The 19,042-nt window shown below is 41.8% G+C and overlaps 1 protein-coding gene across 4 annotated transcripts in view; it reads right to left on the reverse strand.

Moving 5' to 3' along the window:
- Positions 1-273: 273 nt before the first annotated feature.
- LOC100586798 (non-secretory ribonuclease) overlaps positions 274-19,042 on the reverse strand; it is a 33,787-nt gene continuing 15,018 nt past the window's right edge. The window contains exons 1-4 of one of the 4 annotated variants that reach the window (XM_030808662.1): positions 7,612-7,658; positions 6,678-6,886; positions 1,171-1,255; positions 274-940 (exon numbers count right to left, since the gene is read on the reverse strand). In XM_030808662.1, the coding sequence (XP_030664522.1) occupies positions 450-935 (486 nt within the window). In that variant the 5' untranslated portion in view covers positions 936-940; positions 1,171-1,255; positions 6,678-6,886; positions 7,612-7,658 and the 3' untranslated portion in view covers positions 274-449. Of the gene's footprint in view, positions 941-1,170; positions 1,256-6,677; positions 6,929-7,611; positions 7,659-17,118; positions 17,385-19,042 lie in introns of those variants that run through there. The other 3 variants (XM_030808661.1, XM_030808660.1, XM_030808663.1) reach the window with 3 other exon arrangements.

Raw genomic sequence — 19,042 nt, forward strand, 5'->3', positions numbered from 1 at the left:
CCTAGTTGTGAAGAGGGTTTAGAGGAGATGACTAAATCTTGATCAAAGTAAGAGTCTTCGACAGTTGCAAGATATCGGTTGAGACCTCAGCTTCTCAGCCTAAAGCAGGGAGAGGGATAAGTCTGTGCTGCTTCATGACAGTAAGAGTCTCTTATCTTCAAATCTCTCTGTTTCCCACAAGTCTCAGGTTAGAGGAAAGAAAAATCTCTAGAGTGGATTGTCACTAAATGACAGCAGAGCAGCTAACGAAGACACATAGACACTTTCAGATGGATTTGCAAAGCAGTTTATTGCAGGCTTCACAAGGGACTTCAGCTCAGGAAAGCTGAAGGGGTATGGAGATTGATGAGGACAGATGTTGATACCCAGGGTACATGGAGAGACGGGATCTTGGGTATGATTGAGGAGCTTGGCAGATGAGTGATGACGAGGAGTATTGATACAGGAGCTTAGATGATTCTATCCAGGTGAACTGGAACTACTGGATACTGTGGAGGGTCCCGTTGTTGATCTCTGTTGTCACATGCAACTATATAGAACATGTTTGCTGGTGTCTGTGCATACCCGCAGTTTGAAATATTCTGTGGACTTGGAGTTGTGAGGTTACAGTGGATTAAAGGCACCTGGCTTCCACTTTGATGACAATTTTTGCGAGTTTTGTTACTAGGACATGTCATATTTGGGTTACCACAAACATTAACTACATTAGCAAAAGTGGTACGAAGAAAAGTATTTTGGTTTTTGCATCGCCGTTGATAATTGTTAATGACCCGCATTGCATTGGTGCATTGCTGGGAGGTCATATTGATGTGCTGGATTTCAAACCACTGAGCCCAGGTAAACTGTCGGGGTTTGGCATGGAGTGAGCCCTCCACACCCATAAGCCCCAACAGAAGAAGCAGACAAATTTGGGAAGTGAACAGTTTTGGAACCATGTTTCCTGTGAGAAAAGAAGAGAAGTAACTACTCCCCGATCCGGTCTCGGTTATGACACACACTGTAGTGTCTTACCCCACAGGCCCCTCTGCTGCCACTCTGGGGTCCCATTTCCTTTACTTCCTGACCCCAAAGTGTGCCCCATCTCCTAAGCACTAACGTCAGCTCCCTTCTCCCTCAGTTGCTGCCCCATTGCTGCCCCTTCTGTCCCAGCTCTGGGGATTCTTGACTTACCCAGTCTCCGTGCTGTGGCTCCTGTGAGAATTGATCCAGCTGGTTGTTCTGGGGTTCAGGGGCAGCTGGTCTCTCCTTCTTGGAACTGTTTAAATAAAGCATCCCTTGGTGGGTTGGACCAGCAGAGCCAGGAGGGAGGGACTGACTCTTGGCCATGCAGAAACCCACAGATTTGTACATAGTCCACTTGTGCAATCAGCCTTTTTATTTGATGACTTGGCTGAGCAACGGATACCCAAGGACAGCCCTGCTGCTCTTTCTGCTATAAGGACTCTAATTCCAAGTCAGCCTGTGTAAGACAGAGTTTTGCCAGTTAGATCTGGACTCTGGATGAAAACTATACGCTGCCTGCAGAATGACCACAGATTTTATAACTGTCCTCTGGCAGGCCCCTAAATGACCAAAGTACATGAAGGCAGGCATAGTAGTTAGAACAAATAGAGCCACAGAGGGCTGTTTGCCCAGGAGGAACCCAGCTTCCCTTTCATTTTTAGTAATATCCTTGGTTCTCTCTCACACAAATGCTCTCCATCTCATCCACCACTCTTGCTGGAAACTTGACCTATTAATTTCTTGAGGCACAAGATTCTATAGATAATTAAAACAATCTGCTCCACATATTTGAGGGATTTTTTTCTTTACTCCTCTTGCATCGGATCCACTTTCTCTTAAGTCTTGCCCTGATTATTGCTTCCACTTGGTGTAAAGTTACACAACCTAAAAACACACAGAGGAAAGTTGTAAAATCTGGCAGAGAATGTGCATTCTGGCATGGACATTTGGTGTCATGGAAGATTCCAACCTAGCACTCGGTATTCCTGTGATTTTTTCAGCCTATGGTATTTTCTACAAAACGGTGTGTTCTGGGGTTGTCATTCATCTTCCTGGTAAGTTTCATTTGGTGATATTAACAAGAAAATTGTTCTGTATTTACAAAATGAACATTTAAGGACAGAGCACTGTATTCCTGAAAGTATAGAAGTCAAGTGTACAGTTTGATGCACAATCATACGCTTATTCTTGGCCCTCAGAGACATACAGGAAAGTAATTGTAGACACGTAGTTGTATTACAGTGTGATAGAGGTAATAGCACTTGTGTGAACATGGTTTCACGGGGACACTGAGGGTGAAGGAAATCACTTGGCTTGAGGGACAAGGAAGAATTAAAAAAAAAAAAGTTTCATTTCAGCAGGGCCCTAAAGGATAAGCAGGGAGTTTTCAGGGACTTTAGGGAAGAAATGAGCATTCTGGGCACAGGGGATGATGTGGGGAAATTGTACAGAGGTGGGAAGTGAATTGCAGGGGTAAGACCTGGGTACTAAGAGATGTTAAATCTGGTCTAGTTTTGAGATTAGAAAATTGATATTAGACCCTTAAATGATATCATATACCTTCCAACAGTTAATCTACATAATTTTTACTACCATCCAATTTTCCTGTCATTTAGAAATGCAATAATTTTATCACTGGAGTCCTTAGGTAAATGTGGACACAGTGGTGACCTGGTGAGGACTCAGTGCACAGCTAATAGTGCTCTGCCTTGAAGTCCTTTTCTGGCCGACATTCATTAGCAGCTTTATCATGAGGTGAGGATTTTTTTTTCATGTGTATTGTGTGGAGATCAGTTTTGTAGGTGATGAGAATGTAAAGGTGAATGATACATCGAGTATCCCCTCTGTGATGCTGACAGCCACACTGGGTAGAAAGACTTGCACTCAAGTGTCTATAGTATGAGGCAAAAGACATAGACTGCAGTCCCAGGGCATGTACTTGGCTAAACAGTGCCTCTTTTCAGCATACACAGTGCTATTTATAATGTTTGGTTTGGAAGATAAAGTTTGACATTGGAATAGTTCACTCAAAGTTTTCTTTACTGTCTTATCTTTAAAAATCACATGATGGTGATTGGTGCACCGTGTCTCCGTTACTGTATTGTATCAATTAGAGCTGAGCAAAGCTGCCTCTGTGGAAGGGGCTCTAGCTCACGGCTGTTCTCTGACTCCATCTCTTCCTCCTGACTTTCATCCTGTCTGTTCAGTGATGACACCTGCCTGGCTTCTGGAGACATCTGTGCTTATGATGCATCAGACTTGTTGCAGTGTCTTAAGAAATAACTCAGACTATAACCTGCCCAATTTGCAACCATATTCATCCTTTAAAATTGTGAGGTTTTTTTTTTTTTTTTTGAGATGGAGTCTTGCCGTTGTTGCCCAGGCTGGAGTGCAGTGGCGTGATCTTGGGTCACTGCAACCTCTGCCTCCCAAGTTCAAGTGATTCTCCTGCGTCAGCATCTCGAGTAGCTGGGATTAGAGGCACCCTTCACAATGCCCAGCTAATTTTTGTATTTTTGGTAGAGACAGGGTTTCACCACGTTGGCCAGGCTGGTCTCAAACTCCTGACCTCAGGTGATCCGACCCCCTCGGCTTCCCAAAGTGCTGGCATTATAGGCATGAGCCACCACTCCTGATCACTAAAATTGCATTCAGAACATGCTCATAAGATTTTTCTGATTCTCCCTTGTGTAGATTTCCTGTGTACATTTCCAGCTACTTTCATTTGCCTGCAGAACTGTAGAAAAGATCTATTTTGATATTTAGGAGCTTTGGGAGAAGATTGTTTTATATGAAGCAGGAATAAAGTATAAGCCAACGTTAAACAAAATTTCTGTAACTTCAGCATGATTTTTTCTTGAACAGACACAAGCCATTTCTCCCGGGCTCTTTATTTTATTAGTATAACTTGTCTTGCAGCCTAATTTAATGACACATTTTCAGACCCAATCCACACTTCCACTGAGAGGAATAGTCAGAATTATGCCCCAGTATTAAGTCCTTTTTTGGAAACCGATGAACATTGTAAAATATTGTTCCAGACAAAGACTTCTGCATTTATGGTAAAAACCACTGTTGAGTACACTGGATTGATCAGTGACTTTTTGCATAGCATTTATGTGCAAAAATATAATGTTTAATGCTTGCAATTTCTTCAGCCCCGGGGTATCCTTGCAATATTTGCTCTTAACCTGCTGATGGGGAGGTACCAAACCATCAATACCTTCCTGCACACAGATTTCCCTCATGCAGCAGTGGCTATCTATGGGAAAGAAAATGCAGACTATTTACTAGGTTGTTGCAAAGGTAATTGCGATTTTTGCCATTAAAAGTAATACAAGATTGTCATAATAATATGGTGCAGGTTAAATTGCACCGAATTGAGTAATATTTTACTTACCTAAGTTCTAAAGATATTTGGTGTACTGAGCTCTTCCTGGTCTCTTAAACCTCAGAAAGGTGGCCCTAGGCCTTCCCTCTTGTGTGGGGCCTCCTGCATGTCTCCCCTGAAAGCCATTAAATAAGTAGATCTGACACCTTTGATTAAGTTTCTGGCATGAAAGAGGAAAGAACTAAGCCTTTCTTCTTTTCCTCAACTATAACAAGTCCTTTACTTCTCTGGAAAGGGAAGAAATGGAAATAGAGCTCAGATGGAATTAGGGAGAGGTGTGTCTTAGGAGGGATGAAATAAAGGGTGTTTCCTAAGAAAATGGAAAATTGCATATTGCATTCATGTCCCATTGCATATTTTTAAAATCTTTCTCTTTCTTTCTTTCTTTCTTTCTTTCTTTCTTTCTTTCTTTCTTTCTTTCTTTCTTTCTTTCTTTCTTTCTTTCTTTCTTTCTTTCTTTCTTTCTTCTTTCATCTCTCTTCTTTCCTCCCTCCCTCCCTCCTTCCTCTCTTTCTTTCTTTCTCTCTCTCCCTTCCTTCCTTCCTTCCTTCCTTCCTTCCTTCCTTCCCTCCCTCCTCCTTCCCTCCCTCCTTCCCTCCCTCCTCCTTCCTCTCCTCTCTCTCTCTCTTCTTTTTTTTTCTTTCTTTCTTTCTTTCTTTCTTTCTTTCTTTCTTTCTTTCTTTCTTTCTTTCTTTCTTTCTCTTTCAGATGGAGTCTTGCTCTGTCACCCACGCTGTAGTGCAGTGGCAAGATCTCAGCTCACTGCAACCTCTGCCTACCGGGTTCAAATGATTCTCCTTCCTCAGCTAGAGGCATGCACGACCACGTCCAGCTAATTTTTGTATTTTTGTAGAGATAGGGTTTCACCATGTTGGCCAAGCTGGTCTTGAACTCCTGAACTCAGGTGATTCGCACACCTCAGCCTCCCAAAGTGCTAGGATTACAGGCGTGAGCCACCGCGCCTGGCCTTATTTCTTTTTATTGATAAATAATAGAGGTACATATTTTCAGGGTACATGTGATAATTTAATATATTCGTATAATGTGTAAAGATCACATCAGGGAAATTGGGATATCCAATACCTTAAATATTTGCCTCTTCTTTATGTTAGAAACATTCAAATTATTCTCTTCTAGCTATTTTGAAGCGTACAGTTGATTATCATTAACTATAGTCATCCTCCTGATCTATCAAACGCCAGGCCTTATTTCTTATATCATTTCTTATATTTATACCCATTAAACATCCTCTGTTCATCCCCATTGCATTTTGAGCACATAGATGCATTTGCTAAGATTTCAGAGCTCACACAAAATGAATTATTATATAGGTTAGTGTCTCTTTAAATGAAGTTGTTACGTAAGTTTTGTGTTACAGCGATGTTGGGTGTAGATTTTGTATAGTCTTGTCCAGATACCAGCTCTGACATTTTCTATTTGAGACTCTTACTATAAGAGTTGTACAGGGCCAGGTGCAGTGACTCATGCCTGTAATCCTAGCACTTTTGGAGGCTGAGGTAGAGGGATCACTTCAGGCAAGGAGTTTGAGACCTGCCTGGCCAACATGGAGAAATCCCACCTCTACCAAAAACACAAAAATTAGGTCGGGCACGGTGGCTCATGCCGGTAATCTCAGCACTTTGGGAGGCTGAGGTGGGCGGATCATGAGGTCAGGAGATCCGAGACCATCCTGGCTAACATGGTGAAACCCTGTCTCTACTAAAAATACACAAAATTAGCCAGGCATGGTGGCACGGGCCTATAATCCCAGCTACTCGGGAGGCTGAGGCAGGAGAATCGCTTGAACTCAGGAGGCAGAGGTTGCAGTGAGCCGAGATCACCTGCACTTCAGCCTGGGCGACAGAGTGAGACTCTGTCTCAAAACAAACAAACAAACAACAACAACAAAACACACACACACACACAAATTAACTAGGCATGGTGGGGTGCACCTGTAATCCCAGCTACTCAGGAGGCTGAGGTAGGAGGATCACTTGAACCCGGGAGTCAGAAGCTGCAGTGAGCCAATACTGCATCACTGCCCTCCAGCCTGGGAGACAGAGAGAGATCCTGTCTCTTTAAAAAGAAAAAAAGAGTTGGACGGTTATTCATCCTTTCTATGCCCCTGTTTTATAATCTATAAAATACAACAACACATACATTGGTTTGTAGGGGAAGTTTAACGTGGTAATTTTTGTGTGTGTGTATGTATGAAATAATGAAATATGTAGCATAAAACATTGCAAAAGGAAAAAAAAGTTTTGATGAGGACCATCAGTCTTACGCATCAAGGTGTTAGTGTAGCATCCGTTACTGCGCTATCTTCTCTGTGGTATTTACAATGAGACCGTATGCTTGTTTCCTTTCCTTGTTTCCCATCGTGAAGGCATTAGAACTGGAGCTCAAGTTTTTGTCTCTTTTTGACCAAGTGCTGCTTAGGTGGACAGCAAGTCATTTTGATAGGGCCTCTGTTTCTCAGGGACCCTTCCCAATCTGAGATAGAAGAAATCACCTTTTAACATCTTGCATTTACTTGTGAAGTCAGAACAAAGGCAACTAGACCATCAGGAAATCTATGTTTTCCATCAGTTTGGTGGCAAATTTGAGGAACTGTCTTAGCAAATAATTAGAGCACCTTTTCATGATAAAAATACAGTACTTGCACGATTTCGTCTCTTTTATACAGAATTTGATGAATTTGGCCAAATCAGTGACCTTGAGCTTCATTTTTTTCTACTGTCCTTGGATCCTTTATTCTTCTGTGAAAATATTTTCCAAGGTAGAATTGTTTAATTTACAGCCGTAGATGAAACTGAACACAAAATTATGAAATATGTACAACAGGTGGAAAGTGAAGTGACTGATGTTAGAAAGTACACATAAATAGTAAAAATTGTTCATTGTTATGCATTTCTTTTAATGGGAGTGAATAACACATTAGTCCATAATGTTATGCATATTATTGCTTAGGACCATGTTGTATAAATGAAAGAGTGAATAAAACAGATAATATTAGTCAATAGTACAAATGGAATGGGGGCATGGTCCAGGGATGCCTGATGTCTGGGAAACCCTGAGATAGTCGGGTTTGCCGAAGTCAACAGCCTACTTGCCTACATTTCTCAATTTGTGATAATTCCTTTATTTCTCAACTATAGTCACTATGATATTTTTTAGTAAATGGTACCTTTTCTTCAAAGGGATTCTTGGCCTCTTACCCTGTCAAGACATGCCCTTCCTTTGAAACCAGGATATTTTCCTTCATGGAGCGTCATCCCTTACTCCATCTCTTTGAATCTCCTATTTGGCTCACATCCTTCCCTTAAGAGGAACAAGCTTGGTTGTCCATCTAAAGTAATGGACTTAAAAAAATATATTAGAGTTTCACTCCAAACTCTGTTATTCACCAACACAGGACCTCAAACAAGGCACTTATCTTCTCTTTTCTACCAGGGAAATGTTAACATTCTTTGTTTCTTATATCACAAATACACAAACCTAGCAAGTCTGATGGTGGGACACCCTGCATCCTGAGCACAGGTGAAAGTCTATGGTGTCTCTAAAATAGTAGAGGCGAGGGTTACCTACAAGACAGTCCTGTTGTGAGTCTTAAAAAACATGCCTTGAATGAAATGGCTACCCCCATGTGGTGTTGGGTTGCTTCTTTTTTTCCAATGCTTAGTGAAAAATTACAGTGTATGTAAATGTTCAGTGATGCTGAGATTTTCTCAGCTAGACAGCACCTGCCAAACAAAGCTTCCTCTTGGATGTAATGAGTTTTGGGCCCCTTGATCACCTATTAGACTGGAGGTAGGCGAAGGGAAGGGAGATAACCAAGAAGAGGAGCTCCATTATTGTTTGTTGACTGAGAGTTATCTCCCAGGCTATTAACCAGTCCTCTAATCTAGATCTCAGGGGCTTGAAATCATCCCATAGTCTTTACGCTAATGTTTTCTCTTGCTCCATTGAATAACAGTTCTAAATGACAGGACCTCACATCTTCCCTACAATGAAATTGGTTACAAGTGTGTGGGGTTTTTTTGCATAGTTTAAAAATAATGATGTAATCTGAATGTAGTAATTTTATTTCAGATAATTATGCTTTCTTCTGCCTAAATTCATAATGATTTAGGAAAATCAGATTTACACGGACGTACAGTGCACAAATGTCAACCAAATTTTCTTTACATCTTTTCCTACAGACACACACAGACACAGACACACACACACATGCTCCAGAGTATCGGATTTGTAAATAGTCTGAGCTGGAAGGAACTTCTGAAGACATTTACACCAAACCCCTCAGTTTCCAACTGAGGAAGAGTAATGGTAGAGTGATTTGTTAAGCACACTAAAAAAAATTAATGATGTAACTGAATATTAGAAAATATCTTTTTGCAGCCAGGGACGGTGGCTCACACCTGTAATCTCAGCACTTCTGGAGGCCAAGGTACGTAGATCACTTGAGGTCAGGAGTTCGAGACCAGCCTGACCAACATGGTGAAACCCTGTCTACTAAAAATACAAAAACCAGCTGGGCGTGGTGGTGGGCGCCTGTAATCCGAGCTACTTGGGAGACTGAGGCATGAGAATTGCTTAAACCCAGGAGGCGGACGTTGCAGTGAGCCGAGATCGTGCCACTGCACTCCAGCCTGGGTGACAGAGACAGACCCCATCTCAAGAAAAAAAAAAAAAAATTAAAGAAAAGAAAATATCTTTTTACTTTGAGATTATGTTAGTACTATGTGTATTCTATTAGTACAATTCGAAACTGAGATGGGTGTGGAGATGTAGTGTTTAGCAAGATGACTATACTTAGCAATATTGTATTGCATACTTGAAATGTACTAAAAGCGTAGACCACATGTGTTCTCAACACACAAAAAGAAAATGGTAACTATGTAAGATGACAGATATGTCAATTAGCTTCATTGTTATGATTATCTCACAATGCTTTTGTAAAGCAAAACATCAACTTGTACACCTTAAATATATACAAGTTTTATTTATCTATTATACCTCAAAGCTGTAAAAAATGAGAAGAGTGTATCTGTAATCAGTATAAACTTCCAAGAAAACCTGCTGGGCCAGAGTAGTGAAATGGGAAGAAAGAAAAGAGAGAGGGGCCAGGCGTGGTGGCTCACCCCTGTAATCCCAGCACTTTGGGAGGCCGAGGGGGGCAGATCACTTCAGATCAGGAGTTTGAGACTTGCCTGGCCAGCATGCTAAAACTCCATCTCTACTAAAAATAAAAAAATTATCCGGGAGTGGTGGCAGGTGACTGTAATCTCAGCTACTTGGGAGACTGAGGCAGGAGAATCGCTTGAACTTGGGAGATGGAGGTTGCAGTGAGCCAAGATTTCGCCAGTGCCCTCTAGCTTGGGCGAGAGGTGAGACTCCATCTCAAAAAAAGAAAAAGAAAAGAAAAGAGACAGTGATATGGAGATGAATGTATAAGAGGGAAGGAGGATGTGGTGAAGTGAGTTGCTCAGATGGGTCCTTAGAGGAGCGAAGAGAGATGGAGACAAATGTGAGAAGTACTGAAGTCTGGGATATGATTAAGAGGAGAACACCATCATCACTGGCCATCAGAGAAAAGCAAATCAAAACCACAATGAGATACCATCTCACAGCAGTTAGAATGGCGATCATTAAAAAGTCAGGAAACAACAGGTGCTGGAGAGGATGTGGAGAAATAGGAACACTTTTACACTGTTGGTGGGACTGTAAACTAGTTCAACCATTGTGGAAGACAGTGTGGCGATTCCTCAAGGATCTAGAACTAGAAATACCATTTGACTCAGTGATCCCATTACTGGGTATATACCCAAAGGATTATAAATCATGATGCTATAAAGACACATGCACACATATGTTTATTGAGGCACTATTCACAATAGCAAAGACTTGGAACCAACCCAAATGTCCATCAATGATAGATGGATTAAGAAAATGTGGCACATATACACCATGGAATACTATGCAGCCATAAAAAAGGATGAGTTCATGTCCTCTGTAGGGACATGGATGAAGCTGGAAATCATCATTCTCAGCAAACTATCACAAGGACAGAAAACCAAACACTGCATGTTCTCACTCATAGGTGGGAATTGAACAAAGAGAACACTTGGACACAGGGCGGGAACACCACACACCAGGGCCTGTCGTGGGGTGGGAGTGTTGGGGAGGGATAGCATTAGGGGAAATACCTAATGTAAATGATGAGTTAATGGGTGCAGCAAACCAACACGGCACATGTTTACATATGTAACAAACCTGCACATTGTGCACATGTACTCTAGAACTTAAAGTATAATAAAAAATAATAATAGTAATAATTAAAACTTAAAAAAAGAGAACAGTATCTCCAGGCACTGAGACACAGATGCCCTACTCTCTTTCTCTTTATTCCCTCCACTGAGATGAAAACATGACTCGGATGTGGACCTTTTTCCTGTTCACCTCTGGGACCCAGGAGTATTTTCCTCTAGACCCAGAAATTTGGATATCTCTTCAATGAATTGCCCAGACTCTTCCACCCCATCAACAGTGGTCATGAGGGAAGCCTTTGCACTTGGAGTAAGACATTTCTCCCCTGACAGGGTTAACTTTCCATGCTCAGCAGCATTTGACAGAGTTGATTGCTCCATGCTCCTTGATGAAGCTGACCTGAGAATGAGCTTCTTGTGACAGGAACAGGATGAAAAGTCTGGTGAGCTCAGGCCTGGTGCCTTCAAGGCAGACAGTCTTGTCAAGGATGTGTGCTGAGTTACAGCACCCCACCCTTTCCTTATTATTTCTCCTACGTCCCTGGACTCATGTTCTCAGTCTTCTTCATTAGTTCTTCCCCTTTCTCTCTGTCCTCTTGATGGTGGAGATTCCTAGGGGTTAGCTATTCTTTCTTTTCTGTGGACATATGCACTGTCTTCATGATCATGTCTAATCTCATGGCTTTTGTTGGGGCTCAGCACACTATACTCCAAAGTATGGCACTTTGGCACGCTGAACTCTTTGAAATAAAGGAGATCGGAAGGCCTCAGAAGCAGCCTCCAGAACCAAGGTCTCTCTGACCTTCTCCTGCCTTCCAGTCTCTTGCTCCCCTCTCCCCAAATCAGCCATAAAATCTAGAAATATTACTCTAGTCTTCCCTCTGCCATTTTGTGTAGGAGCTGGCCATAAAGAAATTGTCTGACCTACTTTGTCTGATAGTAGGACATAAGACTGATTCCAGAGGGAGTCTTGTTGTATAGTTGGGAGGGATAATTCCTATACAGAGAGGCCAAGAAAAATGTAAACAGACAGGCTGTGCTGGGTTCCTCCCTCAGCCTATTACTATCAAATCATACCCTTTTGTCCAATTACATTGCTACATGGCTGTCCATCCTTCACTGAACCTGAGCATCAATCTGGACAGTGTTCCCTGGGCCTTTGGGTCTTCATTTCTGAAGGCTTCTGAGTCACATAAAACTTTAAGTAAATTTGCTACGCTTTTCTCTTGTTAACCTGTCTTTTGCTACAGGAGTGTCAGACCCTTATGAGGGGAGAGGAGAGATACCATACTTCTACCTCTACACATTTAATATAATCAGTTTTCTAACAATGCCCAAATCTTCAGTACACCTCTCTTTCCTGAACCCTATACTTGTACAGCAACTTCCTATGTGACATTTCTTCTTAAATGTCTAATAACTGTATCAAACCTAGTATGTCCCCAGGAAACACTGATGATCTTTCCTACTCTTCCCCCAAAATTGTTCCTCCCTCAGTATTCCTCATCTCAGGAGAAGGTAAGTCCATTGTCTCTAATTCTTGAATAATCTTCTTTATCCCACATCCAGCCTGTCAGGGAAGTCTGTTTCTGCCTTCAAATCACACACAGAATCTGGCCACTTCTCATGGTCTTCACTGCTACCACCATTCTGAGGCTCCATCACCTTTCACTAGAATGACTGGAAAAGCATTCCCACTGGCCTTCCTGCTTCCACCACTGATAGCCCAAGCAGCTAGAGGGTCCTTTTAAAACATAAGTCAGATCATGAAACTCTACTCAAAATCTTTTAGTGCCTCTTCATTTCACCCTGAGTAAAATGAAATCATTATAAAATCTCATGTGCTCTTACATGATCCATATTCCCAAACCATTTGCTTTTCAAAACTAATCTCCTACTCTTCTTCCCAATCAATTTGCTCTAGTTCCCTGGCCTCTTAGCTATACCTTAAAGACATGAAGCATATCCCTACCTCAGGGCCACCCTAACCACACCGCACCCACAATGTGCATAGCTAACTTCCTCCCTCTCTCTAAGTCTTTGCTTAAAAATAGTTTTCTTGGCTGGGTGTAGTGGCTCACGCCTGTAATCCTAGTACTTTGTAGACCAAGGTGGGCGGATCATGAGGGCAGGAGATTGAGATCATCCCGGCCAACATGGTGAAACCTCGTCTCTACTAAAAATACAAAAATTAGCTGGGCATGGCGGCTCTTGCCTGTAATCCTAGCTACGCGGGAGGCTGAGGCAGGAGAATCACTCGAACCTGGGAGGTGGAGGTTGCAGTGAGCCGAGATTGCACCACTACACACCAGCCTGGTGACAGAGCTAGACTCTGTCTCCAATAATAATAATGATAATAATAATAATAATTTTCTCAAGGAGATCTATTTTGACTATTTTAAAATGCTACCCATGGCTAGGTGTGGTGGTTCACGTCTGGAACCCCAGCACTTTGGGAGACCAAGATGAGAGGATCACTTAAGCCCAGGAGTTCAAGACCAGCCTGGGCAATATAGCAAGACCTTGTCTCTACCAAGAAAAAAAAAAAAAGAAAAGAAAATAATAATAAATTTAAAAAATTAAATTAAAGGCCACCCATATGAAAATGAATAAATAACACTCATGGATTTCCAATCAAAAATTCTCTATAATCTTCTTTCGGCCACTTAGCACAACTGAAACCACTTACTCCAAAGTACTTGATATTTTCTGATGGCCTAAGAACATGAATGTACAGTTAAACTACCCTAAGCAATAACGAATTGTTATGGCTTAATGAGCAGCTTATCAGAACGCGGATGATGAAAACAGAACGTGGTTTCTCTGTATTTTCCTGTTTCTTTCTCCTCTATCATAGTCCCACTATCAGACAGATGTTCCTTGTATATCTGTAAGATGACAGCAGCAACTTCACACCTTCCATTCTCTCAAGATGAAGTCCTGCTTTCATCTCCCAATATTCCTAACAAATGTCTCTGACTGGGACAAGTGCCCATCTCATCTAATGAGACACACACACTGAGTAGCTCATTACTGGAGCTAGGGTGGAGCCAGTCCATCCAAGCCACAGACTGGAGCGAGGTGGAGGATTGGTTTTTCAAATAAAACAGGAATATGGTTTTTAAAAAGACTAGCTCATCTCCACACAACCAGTATTCCCCATCCCAATGTCTGTACTTGCATTGTCCTCTAGTGGGCCACAGCTCCACCGTCACTTTACCCACCTTTGCACCTGCTAAGAGGGGGTCCTCCCCCTCTGGTACCAGAACCACTGGACTGAGAGTTCCTGAGAGAAAGGGGCTATGTCTTGGTTATCTTTGTGTCCATCTCCCAGCCCCATTCTGGCACAGGGTAGGCTTCCTTAAATGTGTGCCCACATGATATTTTTAGGCTGTCCTGCATGATACCTCTTCTTTTGGTTACTCAGCGTCTCTTGAGCAGCCAACACCCAATTATCATAGTCCTTCTAGGACTCATTGCTAATTTCCACATCCCACTTCTCTGGCCCATACATCTAAATATGATATTTCAGTATAGTATTATTAATGTTGCTGCTGTTTTCTAATAAGAAAATAAAGTGTTTCGGCCCAGTTTTGGGACTGACCTTTTTTTCTCCTTGCAAGTTCGTTGACACTGGTGCCAATCACTGATGAGAGTTTGCACAAGTTCCTGGGCCTCATCTAACTCATTTTTGGGAAACTCTGTGTTAGATTTCTCTCTACTTTCATATTTCAACTGTACTGTGTCTATTCTTATCTGTGACAAAGATGAAACTGGCAACACCATTTACATTGCTGTGGCCGTAGTAACTAGCTGCCCTCAGGCTTATGCTCACCCTTGCATGGTGTAGAGTTGATGCTGAGAAGTGACAGCTCAGGTAGGAACTATAGTTCCCTACCTGAAGGCCATGCCAGTGAAAAATGGCCAAGGCAGTTAAGAAAGTGTGCTTCTCCCCCTTCTATTCTGTTTGCCAGCTATATGAAATGGATGAGGAAATGACCCAACCAGAAGATGGAAGTAATCTGTCTCTGAATAACACATGGAACAAGGCTGCCTGTCAATGAGCAATACTAGGCTTTTATGTAACAAGATATTGTTTTCCGTTTTATATATACTCTGGTAGAACAAACTCTCTCACCTTGTTTTCTAGTTTGTTTTTTTGAAGGTGTCTTTGCTATTCTTATACATCTATATATCCTCTAGAATCAGTAAGTTCCCAAAATAAGCAAACAAAGACTTGGTTGAGAATTTGATTGGAATTGTTCTAAATCTAAAACTACCCTTGCAAATATCATGACAGTAAGAGAAATCTGACACAGTTGACTCCATCTTGCTTCTAACCTCCAAGCTGTCCTTGGTCATTCCTGGGCATAGGCCAAGCTACTTTGGGTGGAAGTTATAGTTCAAATTTAAAGTGAGGATGATAGTAGTCCTTCCCAAAACTTTGTAAAACTAATGAAAGTCTGCAAGGTTAGGATTATGAAAGGCGCCTGAATTCTGATAAAATGTATTTTCTATAATCCCTTTCTGCTTAAGGGCCAGAAGTCACAAGATTTGTCACTTCTCCAATTGCTCCTACAGATAACATCACTACTGTGGAACCTAAGTTTGGTCTTTTGGGATGGTTTTTTTTCAGACTTTTGCATTCTGGCAACCTATGGAACCAGGACTCATAACTCAACCAGTCCTGTTGTTCCACCCAGAGGCTGACTCAGCCTATAAGGATTGTTTTTCACACCCCTATGAATTCATCCCCAGCCAGTCAGCAGCACCCATTCTCTAGCCACCTGCTCACCAAACTATCCTTGAAAAACCCTAACCTCCTGGCCGGGCGTGGTGGCTCACACCTATAATTCCAGCACTGTGGGAGGCCAAGGTGGGTGGATCACAAGGTCAGGAGTTCGAGATCAACCTGGCCAACATGATGAAACCCCGTCTCTACTAAAATACCTAAAAATAGCCAGCCGTGTTGGTGCGTGCCTGTAGTCCCAGCTACTTGGGAGGCTGAGGCAGGGGAATCATTTGAACCTGGGAGGGGGAGGTTTCAGTGAGCCAAGATCATGCCACTACACTCCAGCCTGGAGAGAGAGTGAGACTTTCTCTCAAAAAAAAACCAAAAAACAAAAAACATAAAAGAAAAAAAAAAAACCCCTAGCCTCCAAGACTGCTGGGAGAGTGATTTGAGTAACAGCTCTATCTCCGGTGGTCTCAGTGAACTGATTTTGTCTGTGCAGCAGGCAGGAAGAACCCATCAGGCAATTACAAATCTATAGGTCGATTTGCAGAAAAATTGCTATATCTAAATTAGTGAGTCTTACAATCTATAAACATGCTATACCTTTCTATTTACCTTAATGTCTCACAATAAAGTTTTGTACTTTTGTCCATAAAGTTCTTTATCTTTTCCTGGCTTTTCTCCTTATGAACTTAATATCTTAATAGTATTGCAAATTGTATCATTTTAACATTTCAGTTTCTGTCTGTTGCTGGGGTCAGGGCTCAGAAGGCACCACTCCGAAATATTCCTCTCTAGCATATTGATTATTTACTATTTATTTGGAAAAACTGCCCGCACAGGAGTTAGCTCTGAAAAGCTGCCGTTTTGTAAAAGAAATTCAGATCTATAAAGGAAATTTTCACTGGTAAAAGTGTTTTTGATCAGGAAGAGAGCTGCTCCAAGACAATTTCTATCACCTGAGAGACTCTTATCTGCATAACAAGGCAACCTTTATTTACCATGTATTTACTATATGTTTCCTCCTCTCATGTTCCCATAACTTGCACCACCACCCTCCAGAAGCCCCAAGCCTCTGTTTCTCTTTGTAGCTTAAGATGCTATACAAGCTTTATTCATCTGGCCTTTCTTTGAGTCTCATATTTTTGTGGGACTCCTGTGTATACATACATAATTTAATATAGTTTTTCTCATGTTAATTCAGTCTTATGTAATTTAACTTGTAGCCCAGCCACAAAAAACCTAAAAGGGTGGAAGGAAGTCGTTTTCCCCTCCTCTGTGCTGAAATATAAAAATAAATAAACCATATGCCAATTTTATATCTAGCAATTATTAATCTAAATACTTAATTTGCATGTGTAGGGGCAAAGGGGAATTTCCCTTTCCCTTTAAGGTTTGAGTTTGCTGAAATTAACCGATGGAAGATTAGCTGGAGAAAAAGGCAAGTTTATTGTATTCATGGGGGAAAGATGAGAGAGTGACTACCCAGTAACCCAGCGAGGTTCAGAATCTATATAGCCTTCTTCACAGGAGAGAGAGAGATGGGGGAATGTAGGCAATTTTGAGGAGTAGGAAATTGTTTTTAGGAGAATTGAATGGGCCCAAAGAACAGGCCATAGTTTGTGAATTATACTCTTTGGAAACTCTTTGGAATATGACAAAGAATAGACAACAGCTTCTGACTAAGTCTGCCTAGGTGTGGTGACATCCCTCAGTCTTACCTTCTGCCATGAGTTTAATCTTCCCCGGTTAAGAAAATCTCAGGGAGGTGATCAAAGTCCACTGGGTTCTTTCTGGAGGAGCTTTGGATAAGGTAACTTCAGACGGGAAGAGTTTCGTCGTGCACTTGGGGGCAAAACAGGAGAAGTTAAGAAAGTCCTTCGTTCTGAGGCTGATTCTAACACTCTTTCATTTTCTTTAGTTCAAAGACCTTAGTATTGGAGGGTGAGGGGGAAGTGAATGGTTAATGGGTAAAAAAATATAATGATTAGGCGGGGCGTGGTGGCTCACACCTGTAATCCTAGCACTTTGGGAGGTTGAGGTGTGCGGATCACCTGAGGTCAGGTGTTGGAGATCAGTGTGGCCAACATGGCTAAACACCATTCCTACTAAAAATACAAAAATTAGCTGGGCATGGTGGTGCATGCCTGTAATCCCAGCTGGTTGAGAGACTGAGGCAGGAGAATCACTTGAACCCAGGAGGCACAGGTTGCAGTTAGCTGAGATCATGGCACTACACTCCAGCCTGGGTGACAGAGGAAGACTCTGTCTCAAAAAAAAAAAAAAAAAAAAAAAGAATGAATAAGATCTAGTATTTGATAGCACAAATATAGGATGACTATAGTCAATAATAATTTTATTGTACATTTTAAAATAACTAAAAGAGTATAATTAGCTTCTTTGTAACATAAAGGATAAATGCTTGAGGGGGTGGGTATCCCATTTGCCCTGATGTGATTAGGCCCTGAATGCCTGTATCAAAATAGCTCATGTACTCCATAAATATATACAACAAATTTGTACCCACACAAATATTTTTTAAAAATTTAAAAACAAACAAGCAACAGAAAAAGCCCAGAGTGCTCCTCATTCCAAAGCACCATAGTTTGAGGTATTGTTTCTGAGTCCTGACGCATTGTTTTTAGATTTTTCAATGTACACTATTATATCTGTAAATAGTGACAGTTTTGTTCCCTCTTTTCCAATTTTAAAACTCTATGATGGCCAGGCATGGTGGCTCATGCCTGTAAATCCCAGCACTTCGGTAGGCCGAGGCGGGTGGATCACCTGAGGTCAGGAGTTAGAGACCAGCCTGACCAACAGGGTGAAACCCTGTCTCTACTAAAAATACCAAATTAGCTGGGTGTGGTGGCACATGCCTGTAATCCCAGCTATTCAGGAGGCTGAGGCAGGAGAATCCTTGAATCCCAGAGGCGGAGATTGCAGTGAGCCAAGATTGCACTGTTGCCCTCCAGCCTGGGCAACAAGAGCGAAACTCCGTCTAAAAAAAAAAAAAAAAAAAAAAGGAAGAAGAAGAAAAGAAAAATACATTCTTTTGCAATTTGCAAACTGCCATTTCAAAAATCACAGTCTATATAGGAGACTTTGTGTGAAATTTCTTTTTTTTTTTTCAGAGTCTTGCTCTGTCACCCAGGCAGGAGTACAGTGGTGTGATCTCAGCTCACTACAACCTCTACATCCAGGTTTCAGGTGATTCTTCTGCCTCAGCCTCCCGAGTAGCTGGGATTACAGGTGCCTGCCACCATGCCTGGTTGATTTTTATATTTTTGCAGAGATGGGGCTTGTCCATGTTGGCCAGGCTGGTCTCGAACTCCTGACTTTACGTGATCTATCCCCGTCGGCCTCCAGAAGTGCTGGGATTACAGGCATGAGCCACCACGCCCGGCCTTTGTGTGACATTCCTGAACCACAGTTTGTTCTCAGTTATTGAAAATAACACGTATGACATACCTGGTTATAAAAGGTATACTTTACAACCACAGGGACAGCATAATTGGTCTGTGTGGTTGAGTGTCCTCTCTCCCCACATCCCACACCTTTGGGAATGTGATAAAATCACCCTGATAGGGAAGGCTGATTAGATCAATATGGCATTACTGGTTTATGAATTTTTTTTTTTTTTTT

The sequence above is a fragment of the Nomascus leucogenys genome, unplaced genomic scaffold (assembly GCF_006542625.1).
Source record: "Nomascus leucogenys isolate Asia unplaced genomic scaffold, Asia_NLE_v1 000747F_102173_qpd_obj, whole genome shotgun sequence".
Lineage (NCBI taxonomy): Eukaryota > Metazoa > Chordata > Mammalia > Primates > Hylobatidae > Nomascus > Nomascus leucogenys.